This window comes from Salpingoeca rosetta, assembly GCF_000188695.1.
Source record: "Salpingoeca rosetta unplaced genomic scaffold supercont1.21, whole genome shotgun sequence".
NCBI lineage: Eukaryota > Choanoflagellata > Craspedida > Salpingoecidae > Salpingoeca > Salpingoeca rosetta.
The window spans coordinates 234,028-248,938 of NW_004754913.1; the positions used below are offsets into that span (position 1 = coordinate 234,028).

The window sequence follows — 14,911 nt, forward strand, 5'->3', positions numbered from 1 at the left end:
GTGTGTGCGTGTGTGTGCGTGTATCTGTGTGTGTGTGCGCTCTCTCTCTCTCTCTCTCTCTCTCTCTCTCTCTCTCTCTCTATCTCTCTCTCTCTCTCTCTCTCTCTCTCTCTCTCTCTCTCTCTCTCTCTCTCTCTCTCTCTCTCTCTCTCTCTCTCTCTCTCTCTCTCTCTCTCTCTCTCTTTTCACTCTGATATCTTCAACCCCTCACACACAAATACACGCTCACACATGCGCTCACATATTCACTCACACACATATTCACTCACACATACATTCACTCAAATACTCACACACACAACACACACACACACACAAACCATACAGACCCCGCGATATCGACAAGGCATGCGCTGCCGACGACAACCACACCTACCGCAACCCCAAATATATGACGACTCTCATCGGTATGTTGTGCAAGCACGTGCTCTTTCTTGTCACATATCTTCACTGTGCGCAACGCAACGGCTTGGACTTTGCTGCACAGAAGTGCTGTGTGCCATTGCATCTTGCGCTTGGTCCCAATGCCCCACCACTACTCGCACGCTCGCATTTGTTTGGTGCTCGCACCTTCGGAATACCCACCCCGCCTCCTCCCTGGCACATGTTTGCTCGCCCATCCAACTTCAGCTGGGTCGCCCGGTGACCAGGAAACGACGCTTGAAGGCATGTGTCTTGGGGACGAGGTGGTGGAGCCAAACATTCGCGGGACCATGGCTGAGTGCCAGCCAAACTACGGCTACGGCATCATGACCTTTCCCAACCGCACCCACATGCACTGGGAGTGGCTGGAGGTGAAGCACGGTGACCTGCTCGCTGGTGGCGATGGCGACGGTGTGGATGTGCAGCGCACGCGCAACGACCACCTCTGGCTCATTCGCGACCACTGAACAGAGTGAGGCGGACAACGCAGGGGTGATGGCGGCTGCAGGCGTTGTTTCATGTGTTACATTACAGTCATCACAGTGGCTTCACGTGCGTCGTATTGTGTGTTGCATGGGAAGTTTTTTAATGTTCTTGGTGTTCTTGTTTGTATGTTGTTGTGGGTGTGTGACATGCGATTTCTCCTCCATGTGTTGGTGGAGTGGACTGAAGAGTACGTAAGTCATGAAGGAGTGACAGATGAATAAGGAAGAAGCACGAGGTATCTAGCAAGTTAGGAAAGATAATTGGTCATCGCAAGAAAAGAAGTGCGCACTTCCACATATTCACACACACATCAACACATGCACACGCCACACACACACACACACACACACACACACACACACACACACACATCTTCAACCCAACCCCCAACCCCTTACGCCACCATGGGCGTTTGTGTATGGAATTCGTCGGGCATGTTGCGGTCAAGACACCACTTGTGCGCAATTGGCCACTGCTCTCGGACCATGGGACTGGAAGGGTTTCGTTCCTTCTCGTCCCTGCGCCACGACCTGTCAACGTAGTCGAGCACGTACGCCTCGCGGTCTGTAGGCACCGCCTGTCCAGCTAGCACCCCGCACAGTCCGGCCATATTAGGCATTGGCGGGAATATCGCGTGACGCACCGGCTCCCACTGCTCTGTGCACACAGTGAGGCACGTCCCATACCCGTCAGTGTCCAGTGCCTCCAGCTCCCACACCAACTTGACGGGCAGCAGCATGTGCGCGCCGCCTGTGACGTCGACGAAGAAGACAAGGTGGAGCAGCATGCCATCTGGTGCAACGCCAACGGCTTCGACGAATGGTTTGCAGCCGAGGGCTGGCACGTCCGTCTTGTGGGCGCAGAGGAGCCCGCGAATGGACGCAGCCGTGTAGAGGCTCTGGCCACCGTCCATCACGTGCAACAGCTTCAGCAGCGGCCAGTGGATGGGCGGGACACCAGGGAATTCGATTGCTACGCAAGGCACGTCCGCCTCCACGCCGTTGCCCTCGTCTCCAGTTCCGGCGACAATCGTGAGCGGGGGCATCCAGCTGTGCTCGCTGATGGGAAAGGCCGTGCGCTGGTTGCCATCCAGGTAGTCGTGTGTGGGCGTGTTGTCCAGGAGGGCAACAATGACGTCTTGCTGCAGCCCAAAGATGGAGCTGGCCCTGCAGATGTCGTACACATCGAACATGCGCCCTGCACGAACGATGCCCTGCACGATGTTGGTCAAGGCGAGCAGCACTGGCCGCGGAATGCCGTTTCGTTTCTCGGCCGAAGGAGCAGCACTGATGCCCTTGTCGCCCGAAGACGCAGACGAAGAAGAAGACGCGGGAGCTGTACTTGCCAGCAGCAGGGACGCGGCCAACACCTTTGCGAGCTTGGCCTCCGCGCTCGTTCCAATCAGAGGGCGAACAGCATCGAGCATGTTCATGGGCCGCACAACCACCTTGTCGCTCGCGTGGGCCCTGTCAGTGTACAGCACCGCCAGGTGGCCGCCGTCACTCTTGTCACCCGGATCGCCCGCATGAGCGTCGTTGATAATGAGGACGTGGCTGGCAGAAGCAGCGGCCTCCTCCCACACAAGCCAGCCACGGCTCTCGTGCTCCGCAGCCGTCCGGAGCTTCTCCGTGATGCTGCGGACAGTGTCCGTGCCAGGTGCACTCTGGAGCTGTTCCTGGTCCAACGCGGCAATGAGGTTGCACAGGTGGATGCTGTTGTGTGCAAGCGCAGATGCTGTGGCAACGATAAGGCGCTCGTTGGTGTTGTAGAGGTAGAAGCTCTTGTAGATGGACCAGAGCCCCTTCGGCATGGGCTCACAGCACAAGTGGTCCACCCAATACGTGCCCGGGCCCAGGATGGCTGGGTTGAGACCTCCCCGCTTGCGGTTGCCGCCAGCGAAGCGGCATGTGGTGCACTTGGCCTCGCCGCCCGGCCATTCAAACTCCGTGCCAGCGATGGCGCTCCACTGATAACTGACGACAAGCACGTCCTTGTCTCGTGGCTCAACGTGGAAGCAGCGCAAGGCGACGTTGCCCTCCTCGTCAACAACGACAACGTGCTCGCCACCAAGTAGGTCATCGTCGACGTAGGTTGCGCCGTACTCAGTCTCCACGTCGTCATCATTCCAGAGGAATTGCTGGAAGATGAACTTAGAGCATGCCTCGCTTGCCTTGTCAAAGGTGGCCGTCCTGTCCTTGAGGAGAGTGAGCGTTTGACGCAGGGAAGCGGGAGGCGTAGGCGGAGGGTCCATGCCTACGGCACTTGGCGATGCAAACGTGGACACCATGGACCGCAGTGCCTTGGCAGTCTCCTCGTCGATGCCGGCGCTGGTGACGGTGTCCTTTGTGGTGTCATCTGCCTCTGCAGTGTCCTTCGCGGGAGGGTCCTTTGTAGTGTCGGCTTCAGTGTTCTTTTGAGTGTCGTCTCCAACGGCCGATGGTGGTGAGGGGGAGGGTGCCGTTGCACTCCCACGGTTCTCAGGGCTGGCACCTTCTTCCCTTTCCGTGTCGTCTTTGTCCTTGTCCTCGCTGGCGCTCTGCCTTCTCGGTTGCTGAACGACAATCGCCTCCCTTTCTCGAGCCTTGTTCACGGCGGTGTCAGCGGTGCCAGTGTTGGTGGACGCAGCGTACGGCCCTCCAACATCTCCACGGCCACCCACGCTCTCCTCATAGTCATCTGCACCTGACTTGGCGCACGGACACAACAGTGACATTGCGATCGCAGGTGCTTTTGTGTTGTGCTTATTGCTTTTTGCTTCTTGTGGTTTATGCCATTTTGGGGGCGTGGTCGGACACAAAACGCGAAACGCGCCAACCACGTTCACAACCACATCCACAACGCATCAAACACCCACACATCCACGCACACACACACATATCCACGCACCATTCACACATCCACCCACAACGCATCAAGCACACACACACACACACACATTTACCACGAGCTAAAGTTGCCAAAGCCGCCAGATGGCTTTGACTTCTTTGAGGATGGAACAGAGGACGAGGACAGCAGTGTTGACGACGATGACGATGACGATGATGATGATGATGCGCCTCCTGTGAGCACACACATACACACACACAAGCCACAGGACAAGAGTGAGGGCACACAAAGTGGCTCTAATACGCCTCCCTCCCTCCCTTCCTCCCTGCCACATCACGTTCCTTTCTGACAGGGGTGCGTCCCATTACGGCAGGTGCACACTCACGTTTGCCGGACGGTGCAATGTATTTTCCCACGCCAGATCGGTATTTCTAACAGAGGAGGGAAAGGAGGAGGTGAAGGAGGGCGTGAGAGTGGCTAGAGCACACCTCAGCGAACATGGCACACGTCACAGGCAGAGATGCTGACGCACGCACACGCATGCACGCGCACCTTTGGAGCAGCCGTTTCCTTCTTCTTCTTCTCTTCCTTTTTCTTCTCATCTGCCTTTGCTGCAGCCTCCTGTTCACATACAATTGAGTACATGAGGAACATGCGAAATACAGCTGGCGAACTGCTGTGTGCCCACGCGCACACACACATACACACACTCTCTCGTTTTCTGTGTCTCTCTCTGTGTGTTTCTCTCACACACATAACACAAACACCACAAACTCACACACACTCATACACACACTCTCTCTCACACACACACACACACTCTCTCTCTCTAACTCTCACACACAACAGCTCGCTGCACCGACCTGCTGCTTCTGGGTGTCGAGGTCCTGGAACGGATCCTTGAAGACCTTCACGTCAAAGATCTTAATCTCCTGGTGGCGCGGAGCAGGCAACAGTGCAGAGGGAGTGACGCGCGTGCGTGGGGAAGGGATGAGGCATCAGCAAGCAGTCCGTACTCGCGAACACAGGACAGACGAAGGAAATCCTTCAGCCACAAAAACCACACGCACACACACACAACACACACACATGCACACACACACATGCACACAAACGCACACGAACCTCTGTTGGCCTGTTGTCGTCATCGACCTTTGCTCTCTCCATCGCCAGAAGCACATCAAATCCGCCAACAACTTGGCCAAACACAGAGTGTTTCCGGTCAAGATGTGGACATGACCGATACGTGATGAAGAACTGTGTGTGTGTGTGTGTGTGTGTGTGTGTGTGTGTGTGTGTGTGTGTGTGTCAGGAACCAAAAGGCGGGACATTTCAGATTCAACACGTTCAAGTGAGAGCACATGCGACAGACATCAAAACAATTGGACAGACCACACAAGCGACATGGCGAGCGAGTGTCTTTGAGGTATCACGGTTGCAAGAACAGCTGAACAAACATCTGCGCGGACCTGTGATCCGTTTGTGTTGGGTCCTTTGTTGGCCATGCTCACAACACCGCGTCCTGATGTGCACACAAAGGTCCGTTTGTTTGGAGAGCAGACACGGATGGACGTAAGACGGACAGAGATGTCAGCAGCGGTTCCCACAATCCGCTCAAACTGTGACAAAGTGCAACGACGTGTATGAACACGCACACACGCACACACACGCGTACATACAGATGCACACGCGCACATACACATATACATACAAGCCCAACCTTTGTGCTTGAGGTTTGGCGCGAATTCGTCCTTGAATGGTTTCCCGCCAAATGCCGACTCGCCGCCCTGGCCCGTGCCCGTCGGGTCGCCACCCTGGTACGCGTATGTGTATGTGTGTGTGTGTGTGTGTGTGTGTGTGTTGTGTGTGTGCGTGTGTGTTGTGTGTGTGCGTGTGGGATGTGGTGTGATGTGGTGTGTTGTGTGTGTGTGATGGGATGTGGTGTGTGTGTGTGTGTGTGTGTTGTGGTGTGATGTGGTGGGATGTGGTGTGTGTTGTGTGTTGTGTCGTGAGTAGTTGAATCACATCGCCATGCTTCGATCGATCAAGAAAGAACTTTCTTCGTTTACACCATCCATGCGCACATGCGCATGCACATCAATTTGCGTGCACATGCAGCCGTGCCTGCTCACCTGGATCATGAAGTTTCTGATGTTGCGGTGGAAGATGGTGTTGTTGTAGTAGCCCTGTTGTCGAAGCGAAAAAGAGTGACATGGGAGGCACGCGCACGTACACACGTATGTCAAACAATGACGTACTGCAATGTGCGTGCACAACACATGCACACTCATGATGGGGAGCCAGCAAATTGCCCGCACGTACAGATCGGACGTGGCGGAGAAAGTTGTCGCATGTCTTCGGCACAATATCGCAGTGCAGCTGTTGGTGGAGGGACGGGGATCGTGCGATGAGCAAGGTGGTGTGAGCCACACGGGGTGGTGGTGCTGAGGAGAGATGTAGCAGTCGAAGCAAAGTGTTGACACAAAACATGACGCACACGCGCACACGATGCACGCACCTCGATGTTGATGTCTCCGAACGTTGTTCGCAGGCGCACGTATGCCTTGTCCTTGATGTTCTTGTATCTGCAGGGTTGGCCGCATGAGCAGCACGGATGGATGTGGTGCAAAGAGACAATGACGAAGGGGAACAACGAGGAGAACCCGGGAGTGAGGTGAAGCATGAGGGGAAACAAGCTGCAATCATGCCATCATCATCAGCAACACACGTGATGCAACCACCAAGCAATCATCGCCACAGGAACGGGGCTGCGAGTGCTGACCGGACAACATCGTCGTCGATGGATGCAGCGGTGTTCTTTGTGCGAACGGTCAGATGCGTCGCGGTGAACGACCGGCTCACCTCACCTGCAGCCGCAATCGTGGCGAACATCGTGGCGAACATCGTGGTGTGTTAGCGTGTGTGTGTATGCGTGTGTGTGTGTGCGTGTGTGTGTGTGTGTGCGGACAAGCAATGGCATTGCAGCTGAAATGCCATCACACAGGAACAAGACATATCATGGCCCGCGTTCGTTCACACACATACATACACATACACACACACACACGCACCTGTTGAGAAGTGCGCGGTGTGTTCCTTGTCCTGTGGGTCTGCTGCTGCGTCGGAGCTCAGCACTGACGAGTACTTCTTGTTTGCCGCCACCATATCCGACTTTGCAACCTCGTCCTGACGGCCCACGACAGGGAGGTGAGGTGGCACAGGCGCATGTTGGCTCTTTCCCATCTGACACCAACAGTGCAAGCTGGGCAAACAAAAACACATGCACAACGGTGGTGCCAAGCCCCGCCTTCCTTCCCTTCCGCCCTCCAGCCTTCACCTTTTCCCCTTCCCCCGCCCACGCACCAGGATGGCCTGTGTATCTGTGTTGCCGGAGCGCACGGTGGAGCGACCGTCATCGGCCTTCTGCTTGCCATACGTCAGCTTCTTCTTGATGTAGTAAAAGTTGGCAAAGTTGTTCTTCTCCGGGTTCATGGGATCCTGCAGCGTGATGATATCCGCCCGCTTAAACGGCTCCTCCGTCAGCAGGTCGTTCCAGTTCTTCGCCTGCGCGCGCGCGTGTGTGTGTGGGGGGGGGGGGTTGTCAGGATTTGATGCCGGCATTGTTTGAAGGATGCACACACGTGTTTCATGCATGCTGTGCATACAAAACTTGCCCCCCCCCCGCCTCCATCTCTTTCTTCGTGGCAACAACGACACCCACCTTGATGTTGAACTCCTTGATGGCGTCATGGGCGTACACGTTACCCGTGGTGGCAATGGCGGAGATGTGGGTGTGCTCGTTGAACACCTTAAACGTGACGGGGCAATGATACTTGCCGTCTGCGTTTCTGTTGTCACACGAGTTGACACGGCAAGAGCAGACGCAAGCAACTTGAGCGTTAGCGATCCCAAGAAGCAACATATGATTCGTGTGATGAACCACAGAGAGGGTGATAGCGAGGCAGGGACACAGGCAGGGACACAGGGACACAGAGGGAAGAGAGGGGAGACACCACACACACACACACACACACACACACACACACACACAAGCGAGAGGTGGTTGAAGCGCTCAAGAGGTCTACTTTGTGAAGTTGAGCTTGATGAGGTCCTTGAGCGCAAGCTTCTCGCCGGTGACGGGGTGTAGGCCATGCTTGCGAATAAAGGGGACAATGTTGACGAGATCAAACACGTAGCCATCTCGGGTACACATGGGGTGCTCGACCGGCTGCAGCGACAAACAACAGCAGTCAAAGGGAAGCTTCTTGTACTTGGCACTCGCGCCTGCAATTGATTGCCAGCAAGGAAGCGCAGATGGCAAACCGGCAAGGCAAAGTGGTGAGGTTGCGTGAACGAGGAACGAGGTGTGCCCAGGAAGAAGGACACCAGGAAACCGTTGCAACTCGAACAACAAACCACAACACAACACAACACAACACAACACAACACAACACAACACAACACAACACACACACACACACCCGAAAGCATGCATGACACACGACACGTACCTGGTGCTTCCTTCTTCTTTCCGCCGTACAAGGTTGCCCATTCTGACGCCGTGATGAACAGGCGATCCTTCGAGTGCTGGTTCTTACCCATCTTGCTTGATGTGTGGCGTGCGGTTGTCGATAGCGTTCGCGTTGATATCCGTTCAATGTTTTTGTGTGTCGTGTCGCGGCGCAGTGCTTGTGTGTATGTGTGCTGTCTCGCTGTGGTGTGTTTGTCTGTGTGTGTGAGTGAGTGAGTGAGTGAGTGTGTGAGTGAGTGTGTGTGTGTGTGTGTGTGTGTGTGTGTGTGTGTGTTTGTCTGTCTGTCTCCCTCCCTCACCTCAATTCCCAAACCCCCCTACCCCCTTTCTCCTTTCTCCTGCCGCACAAAAACGCACACCCTTCTTGTTCTGCTTCAGTGCTTCACTTCTTCAAGTCTTCATGGTGGTTGCTTCTTTGGGGTGTGGGTGTACTCAAATCAAATCACATCACGCACAGGCAGAGACCAAAGCAGAAGAGAACACGTCGCTCACGTTGCAGTTGCCCGGTGTGCAGCCAAGAAGCAAGGAATCAACTCTGCGTACTTGAACGCACACGCACAAAGGCAACAGAGCGCAAACGAAGCATACCAGACACAGAGACAGACACACAGACACACAGACAGACAGACAGACAAACAAACAGACAGACAGACAGACAGACAGACGGACAGGCAAACAGACAGACACAAAGAGACAGAGAGAGGAAAAGGAGGGAGGGGACAAAGAAGAGCACGGACAATGTGGAAGGAGGGAGGGGACAAAGAAGAACAAGAAGAGAAAGAAGAGAAAGAGGGGAGCAGACGAGCGAGGATCCTCCAATTCGGCAGCCTCAGTGCACGTTGATGGTCGTGGTCATGGTGGAGCAGGAGGAGCAGCCAGGGGCGGGCGTGGAGCAGTACTCTGCGGTGATCTCGTACACGCCAGCCTTGGCATCTGTGATTGTGACCACAGTTTGTAACGCAACAGAAACCACGCCAGTCAACCCCACGACGCAGTGAGGGTAGTGAGGATGAGGAGAGAGTAACTTGAAGACTTTACGTGCAAAGTGTGTCGTACCCGTGCCAGAGAGCATCACATGTTGTGTTGTGCAGACACTGCCCTATTCTCCGCGTGCCCAAAAGAGGCAGCAACACACCCCAAGCATCTATGAGGCGCGCTGTGACTTACATTGGTGCTGTTCGTGCACCTGCAGGAGGTGGTCGTAGGTTCCTGAGGTGACGCACCCGTCATGCCAATCGACCCGCCACGTGTAGTGCCCGGGTCCTTGCGGGCAGTCGTTGAATGCCATGACGAGGGCGACGGCCGCACGCTGCCCTGGAACAGGAACGATCTCCGTGTGCGGGTCAAACGTCGGCGTGCAGGTGAATGGGCAGCAACTCACGTTGTACCCAGAGGCACGGGCGCAGTCCAGGGGGGCGAGGCGGGCGTCGTCGTTGATGGCGTCGATGGGGGCCGCCGGGAGGGCGGCCGTGACGACATGTTGCTGCGAGAACGCTGCCCCCAAAAGAAGCCCTGCAAGAATGCAGCCAAAGCCGCCATTGAAGAGAACTCCGAGCATGCCGGACGAGGGAGGTGATGAAGGACGAAGGACGAAGGGGGTTGGTTGAGGGTTGACGTTGGCTTGGAAGTGCGGTGCCTCGGGGCGGAGGTTCTTAGGTTCTTGGTTTGGCTGGTTGCTTGATGAGCTGGAAAATGAACTGGCTCACTGAGCATCTCACACTTGTATTCCGCTGAGCTGGTAGTGGTCCAGAGTAGGAGAGCTGTGTGTCTCTCTGTGTGTGGGGGTGGGGGATGTTGTGTGGCGTTCAGCACTTGTGCACAGTCGCAACTCAGCCGCTGGAGGCGCTGAGACACGAGCAATTCCCCGCCATGTCACTTTGTGCGTGTCACGCCCAAGCTCCAGAAAACAACAGAGAGAGTGTGTGTGTGTGTGCGACAACAGACCAACAAAGAGAAAGAAGGCAGAAGCACACTGCTACACTGAAAACTGGAGCAAGGGGGCGGGGCGGGTGCCTTTGTCTGCAGGCGTTGCTGCTGGCCACTTTTCACTGCCGCTGATGCAACGACGGTGTTCACTGACAACTGGAGGTGACACACACAAGCACACAAGACAAGAATACAACCAGACGCAGGCAAAGTGCACGACCAATCAACGGCACAACTGATTGACATGTTTTTGAAAGTGACATGCTTTCGCACAGTCACAACACAGACAAGCATTGATGGATGGTGTCTCCAACTCCATTTGTGATGCTGCGTCACACTGGGCGTATCAGGCCCAAACCATGACGTCATGGCAAACAGGGTGGACACACACAAAAATACAAACAGTTTGGCAAACAGGATTTTGCCATGCGTGATGGGATTTTTGTGTGCACACGTCATGGCCTGCTTTGCGCTTTACTCGTTGATGTCTGTGCTTGAGAGCGGCAAGTACGTGTCGCAGCACAGCAGCATGGTACAAGGCGCATGCTGTACTGTGCTGCTTGTTGGTGGTCTGTCTGTCTTGCTACAACCCCACACAAAGTCCAAACATACATAGTCAAACTGGTTCACCTGTCCTGCCGTACAGAGTCATGGCTCATCGTCATCGTCGTCCATCATTTCAAGCAGACTGTCAAATTCGTCTGAACACAAACACAACCGAGTGTGTGTGTGTGTGTGTGTGTGTGAGTGTGCGAGTGAGTGAGTGAGTGAGTGAGTGAGTGAGTGAGTGAGTGAGAGAGAGAGAGAGAGAGAGAGAGAGTGTGTGTGTGTGTGTGTGTGTGTGTGGAGTGTGTGGGATATGCAGATGTGTGCGTATGCACATGCGTGTTCCACGAACGTCGTACCTTGTTCAATGCCCAGCGATTCAGCCATGACCTGCACAGACGCCGAGTCTTTCTCCTGAGACTGCTGCGACGAATCAACTGCCTTCGACTGTTGCTGCTGCTGCTGCTGCTGCTGCTGCTGTTGCTGCTGCTGCTGCTGCTGCTGTTGTTGTTGTTGTTGTTGTTGTTGTTGTTGTTGTGGTCTTCTTCGATCCAAGCTACGTGATTGCCCACCTCTTGCCCCATTACCCGTGCCTGCTCCCCGCACCACAGAGTGCTGTTGCTGCTGCTGCTGCTGCTGCTGACTCACGGCGCCGCCAACATGCGCACGCGGCGGGGACGATGTGAAGAGGGGAGGCGTGCCCATAATCGATCCTGCGTTGTTATTGCCACCGCCATCACCATCATCATGCTCGTGGCGCCGATGCTGCTGCGGTTGCTGCCGTGGTTGGTTGTGTGGTGCTGGGGCTGTTGGGGATGGTGTGGTTGCTGGGGTGGCAGCTGATGGTCGCGCCACCTTCACCTGTGCAGACACGCGCAGTTGTAACAAGTTTGTTGTGAGTGCGTTCGTTTGTTTATGGCATCAGCACCAACAACACACACAAGCTCGCATGTGTGCAAACGTGCAAAGTAAGAGCGCCACCATCACCACCACCACCACACAATAACAACAACAACAACAGGCGCGATACCTCTGTTGCATCTGGAAGGAAGACGGTGACAATGTTCTTTGCGGTGATGTTGAGGTAGTGCCGGCGGGGCGAGGGGCTGAACACAGACACCTGCCGCAGCACAAGCACCGCCCCTTCAACCAGATGGTCCGCCTTCACAATATCAAGCACGCCAGGGTGCACGCTGCCCTTCATCACCCCTGTTGGCGCAGTTACATACGTGGATGGGTCAGAGGCGATGGGGTGGGAGCGTTGGGGGGGGGAGCAGGAGCTCGTGTGAGTTTGGGAAGGACACAACTCGCATGCATGCAACGAAAAGCTGTGTGTATGTGTGTGTGTGTGTGTGTGTGTGTGTGTGTGTGTGTGTGTGTGTGTAAATGCGGCACCTGTTGGGTCGCAGCCGATGATGGAAGCGTCGCGGCCGCTGAACCGGATTGAGCGGATCATTATTGCAATGTACGGAATCTGAACACACACACACACATGCACACATATGTACAATGTAGTTGAAGAGGTGCGTGCATGTGTTGGGGAGTTGAACGCGAGCAGGTGTTGGTCAAAGTAAAACCAAAAACAAAAAACGCGTCAGCCTACAGGGCGAAGGAGCAACAAAACAGTGGCGTAGCAAGCACAGGCAGGACATATGCACACAGTGCCAGACCCCTCACCTTGCCGAAGAGGTCAGAGGCGAGGATGGTGGCAATGTTCGCCTTTCGTACGCCGTTCCACGCTGATCAATGAAAAAAAAAACCACAGACACACACACACATACACACGCACAGATAAATGTCAAGCATGCACGTAACACACATGCAAGGGTGTGGTCAACACAAACCAAGGAAATAAATTGCACGACCACACTTGGTGGACATCGAGACTGCATCGCAAGTTGCAATATCACTGAGACGACACAATCTCCCACCACCTCCCCTCCTCCCACTTCCTCTTCCCCCTCCTCCACCGCCATCACCACCACCTCCTCCTCGTCATCAATCATTACCATCATACCGTTCTTGCTGCTCAGCTCCACCATGCGTTTCCAGGCCGCGGTTGCAAAACTCGGCAGCGGGCGCCGCCGGCGGTGGTATGGCAGCTGAAGACACGCAGTGGCGCGTGTGCGTGCGTGTGTGTGTGCGCGCGTGTGTGTGCGTGCGTGCGTGTGTGGTTGACTGATGAGGCTTGATTCAAACGAACCCACAACAAGCTCAGGCAGGCGATGCGTGTTCAAGCAGTTGCCGTGGGGGCAAAGCACGTCATCAAATATCAACGTACCTTGGACAATGGTTCATTCAGGTCCGTGTCTTCCGTCTACACATGATGTTTGATGTGGTTCAAACAAACACATTGGTGATGAGGGAGGTGTTACAACGGCATGCACACACGCACGCACGCACACACACACACACACACACACACACACACACACACACACACACACACACACACACACACACACACACACACACGCACACACACACACACACACACACACACCAGCTCTGGAAGTGCGCCTGCTGGCCCGGGAAACCGCCGCGGCACCTGCACGGACTCCTCCACATCCTCGTCCAGCACATCAAACATGGGCGCCGGGGGCGGTATGTGCTGGTACATGCGCGTGTGCGCGTGCGAGTGCGGGCGGGGCAGGGAGCGGCTGCTGAGGTGCGGCGGCAGCGGTATTCTGTTGGACGCGGGTGCTGGGCCGGGCATATACGGGCTGTGCACCATTGCGCTTGAGGATGGTCGGTGCCCACGCGATGGCGCTGATCGCGAGCGTGACGATGATGAGGATGAGGATGACGACGACGACATTGCTGCTGATGCTGCTGATGCTGCTGTGGACCTCGGTGTTGTTGCTGCTCCCGCTCCTGTTGGTGTGACAGCGGGCGAGGCGCCCCGCGCGTGTGCGGACGAAGCCCTGTTGCGTTGTGGTGTTGTGTACTCAGCTGGTCGATGCTGGTGGCTGTTGGTGTTGTGTTGGTGTCGTGTCTGCTGGTTGTAGCCGTGCTGTTGCCGAGTCTGGTTGTTACTGTATTGGTGCTGCTGCCCTTGGTTGTGTTGACGATGCTTGGCGTATGGGTTGGAAGAGGGTGGACGAGATGAAGGATAGCTCTCGGTTGTCAAGGATGCAGTTACCTTCGCCCGTTTGCTAGTCATGGGAGCTGTTGTAGCAGCATTGTTCACAGACGATGACGCATGACACGGTTGTGGGTCGAGGCCGCGGCGCTGCTGGTTAGGCGTTGTCGTTGCTGCGGCTGGGTTGGCACGCGTGCTGTTCGTGATGTCGCGTGGTCTGCGCTCCATGGATGCTGACGAGGATGGTTGTGGTTGGGCGCGATTTGGTGTTGCAGCAGACGAGGTTGTGGTGCTGTGGGGCGGTGCTGGCGCCGGCGTGTGGCTTGCCGTCGATGCACCAAGCTCCGCATCATGCGACGCCTCTGCTGCCTCTACAAGCAATAACAAGTGCTGATGTGCACACGTGCGAGAGCATTGGGAACAGGCAAGACGTTGCAAACGTGTCGGTGAGCCAGTGAATGGCGCGGTGAGTCAGTGCATGGGTGAGTTAGTGGGTGGGTGAGTCGAGCGAGCTGAGTACGTCAGTGACAGTGGGAGAGAAAAAGGACAGGCGCGCACGGAGTGCACGTCACACACACACACACACACACACACACACACACACACACACACACACACACACACACGCACACACACACACACACACCTCTTCGTCCAAGTCATCCTGGTCGCTGTTTGCCGCGGCGGTGCCATTGTCGTTGGCGGTATCTCGTCCGTGGTTTGTCGACTGTCCTGGCCCTCGCTCACGGAGGTTGTGTAGCAGGTCGTCAAACTCCATGCCTCTGTCCCAAAGCACATCCAAAGCACAGTGAGAGAGCGCGTACGCGGGGGTGGAAGGAACAAAGTGTGTTCACACATACAGAGAAGAGAGAGAGAGAGAGACAGAGTCGCGCACACACGCACACACACACAACACACACACACACACACACACACACACTGCAGCACACACACACACTGCAGAGCACACACACACACACACACACACACACACACTGCAGCACACACACACACACACACACACACACACACACACACACACACACACACACACACACACACACACACACACACACACCCTTACTCTTTTT

At 55.5% G+C, this 14,911-nt stretch overlaps 5 protein-coding genes across 5 annotated transcripts in view; 1 reads left to right on the forward strand and 4 right to left on the reverse strand.

The window, feature by feature from the left end:
• Positions 1-1,145, forward strand: part of PTSG_08048 (uncharacterized protein) — a 3,870-nt gene extending 2,725 nt beyond the window's left edge. Inside the window, exons 9-10 of the mRNA XM_004991012.1 lie at positions 328-407; positions 631-1,145. Coding sequence (XP_004991069.1) covers positions 328-407; positions 631-890 — 340 coding nt within the window. The 3' untranslated portion in view covers positions 891-1,145. The remainder of the gene's footprint in view (positions 1-327; positions 408-630) is intronic.
• A 158-nt stretch (positions 1,146-1,303) lies between these two features.
• On the reverse strand, positions 1,304-3,622 carry PTSG_08049 (uncharacterized protein; the record flags this gene model as incomplete). Its single annotated transcript, XM_004991013.1, has 1 exon — positions 1,304-3,622. One exon carries the CDS (start codon positions 3,620-3,622, stop codon positions 1,304-1,306), a length of 2,319 nt encoding a protein of 772 aa, XP_004991070.1.
• Positions 3,623-3,660: 38 nt separating this feature from the next.
• On the reverse strand, positions 3,661-8,419 carry PTSG_08050 (Ppil2 protein). Its single transcript, XM_004991014.1, has 16 exons — positions 8,247-8,419; positions 7,821-8,019; positions 7,457-7,583; positions 7,099-7,299; positions 6,807-6,921; positions 6,518-6,602; positions 6,254-6,320; positions 6,058-6,114; positions 5,868-5,921; positions 5,456-5,549; positions 5,205-5,257; positions 4,861-4,992; positions 4,599-4,667; positions 4,288-4,356; positions 4,121-4,166; positions 3,661-3,968 (listed from the first exon to the last, which is right to left on the reverse strand). The coding sequence occupies exons 1-16, from the start codon at positions 8,335-8,337 to the stop codon at positions 3,847-3,849; spliced, it is 1,581 nt and encodes a 526-aa protein (XP_004991071.1). The 5' UTR covers positions 8,338-8,419; the 3' UTR covers positions 3,661-3,846.
• Positions 8,420-8,667: 248 nt separating this feature from the next.
• PTSG_08051 (uncharacterized protein) lies at positions 8,668-9,946 on the reverse strand. Its single transcript, XM_004991015.1, has 2 exons — positions 9,434-9,946; positions 8,668-9,199 (listed from the first exon to the last, which is right to left on the reverse strand). Exons 1-2 carry the CDS (start codon positions 9,822-9,824, stop codon positions 9,096-9,098), a joined length of 495 nt encoding a protein of 164 aa, XP_004991072.1. The 5' UTR covers positions 9,825-9,946; the 3' UTR covers positions 8,668-9,095.
• A 704-nt stretch (positions 9,947-10,650) lies between these two features.
• The window catches only part of PTSG_08052 (uncharacterized protein), a 4,834-nt gene continuing 573 nt past the window's right edge, over positions 10,651-14,911 (reverse strand). The window contains exons 2-10 of the mRNA XM_004991016.1: positions 14,467-14,602; positions 13,242-14,210; positions 13,020-13,055; positions 12,756-12,840; positions 12,416-12,477; positions 12,134-12,212; positions 11,769-11,947; positions 11,098-11,599; positions 10,651-10,893 (exon numbers count right to left, since the gene is read on the reverse strand). Of these exons, the coding sequence (XP_004991073.1) occupies positions 10,841-10,893; positions 11,098-11,599; positions 11,769-11,947; positions 12,134-12,212; positions 12,416-12,477; positions 12,756-12,840; positions 13,020-13,055; positions 13,242-14,210; positions 14,467-14,598 (2,097 nt within the window). The 5' untranslated portion in view covers positions 14,599-14,602 and the 3' untranslated portion in view covers positions 10,651-10,840. The remainder of the gene's footprint in view (positions 10,894-11,097; positions 11,600-11,768; positions 11,948-12,133; positions 12,213-12,415; positions 12,478-12,755; positions 12,841-13,019; positions 13,056-13,241; positions 14,211-14,466; positions 14,603-14,911) is intronic.

Bases quoted from the DNA above. Each gene is read 5' to 3' on its own strand.
- PTSG_08051 (XM_004991015.1), bottom strand. From the start codon at position 9,824: ATGCTCGGAGTTCTCTTCAATGGCGGCTTTGGCTGCATTCTTGCAGGG. The intron at 9,200-9,433 runs GTAAGTCACAGC...TCACAATCACAG, and splicing joins GGTGCACGAACAGCACCAAT to ATGCCAAGGCTGGCGTGTAC.
- PTSG_08050 (XM_004991014.1), bottom strand. From the start codon at position 8,337: ATGGGTAAGAACCAGCACTCGAAGGATCGCCTGTTCATCACGGCGTCA. The intron at 6,603-6,806 runs GTGCGTGTGTGT...TTGCGGCTGCAG, and splicing joins CACCGCGCACTTCTCAACAG to GTGAGGTGAGCCGGTCGTTC. The intron at 4,167-4,287 runs GTGCGCGTGCAT...CTCCTCTGTTAG, and splicing joins AGGAAACGGCTGCTCCAAAG to AAATACCGATCTGGCGTGGG.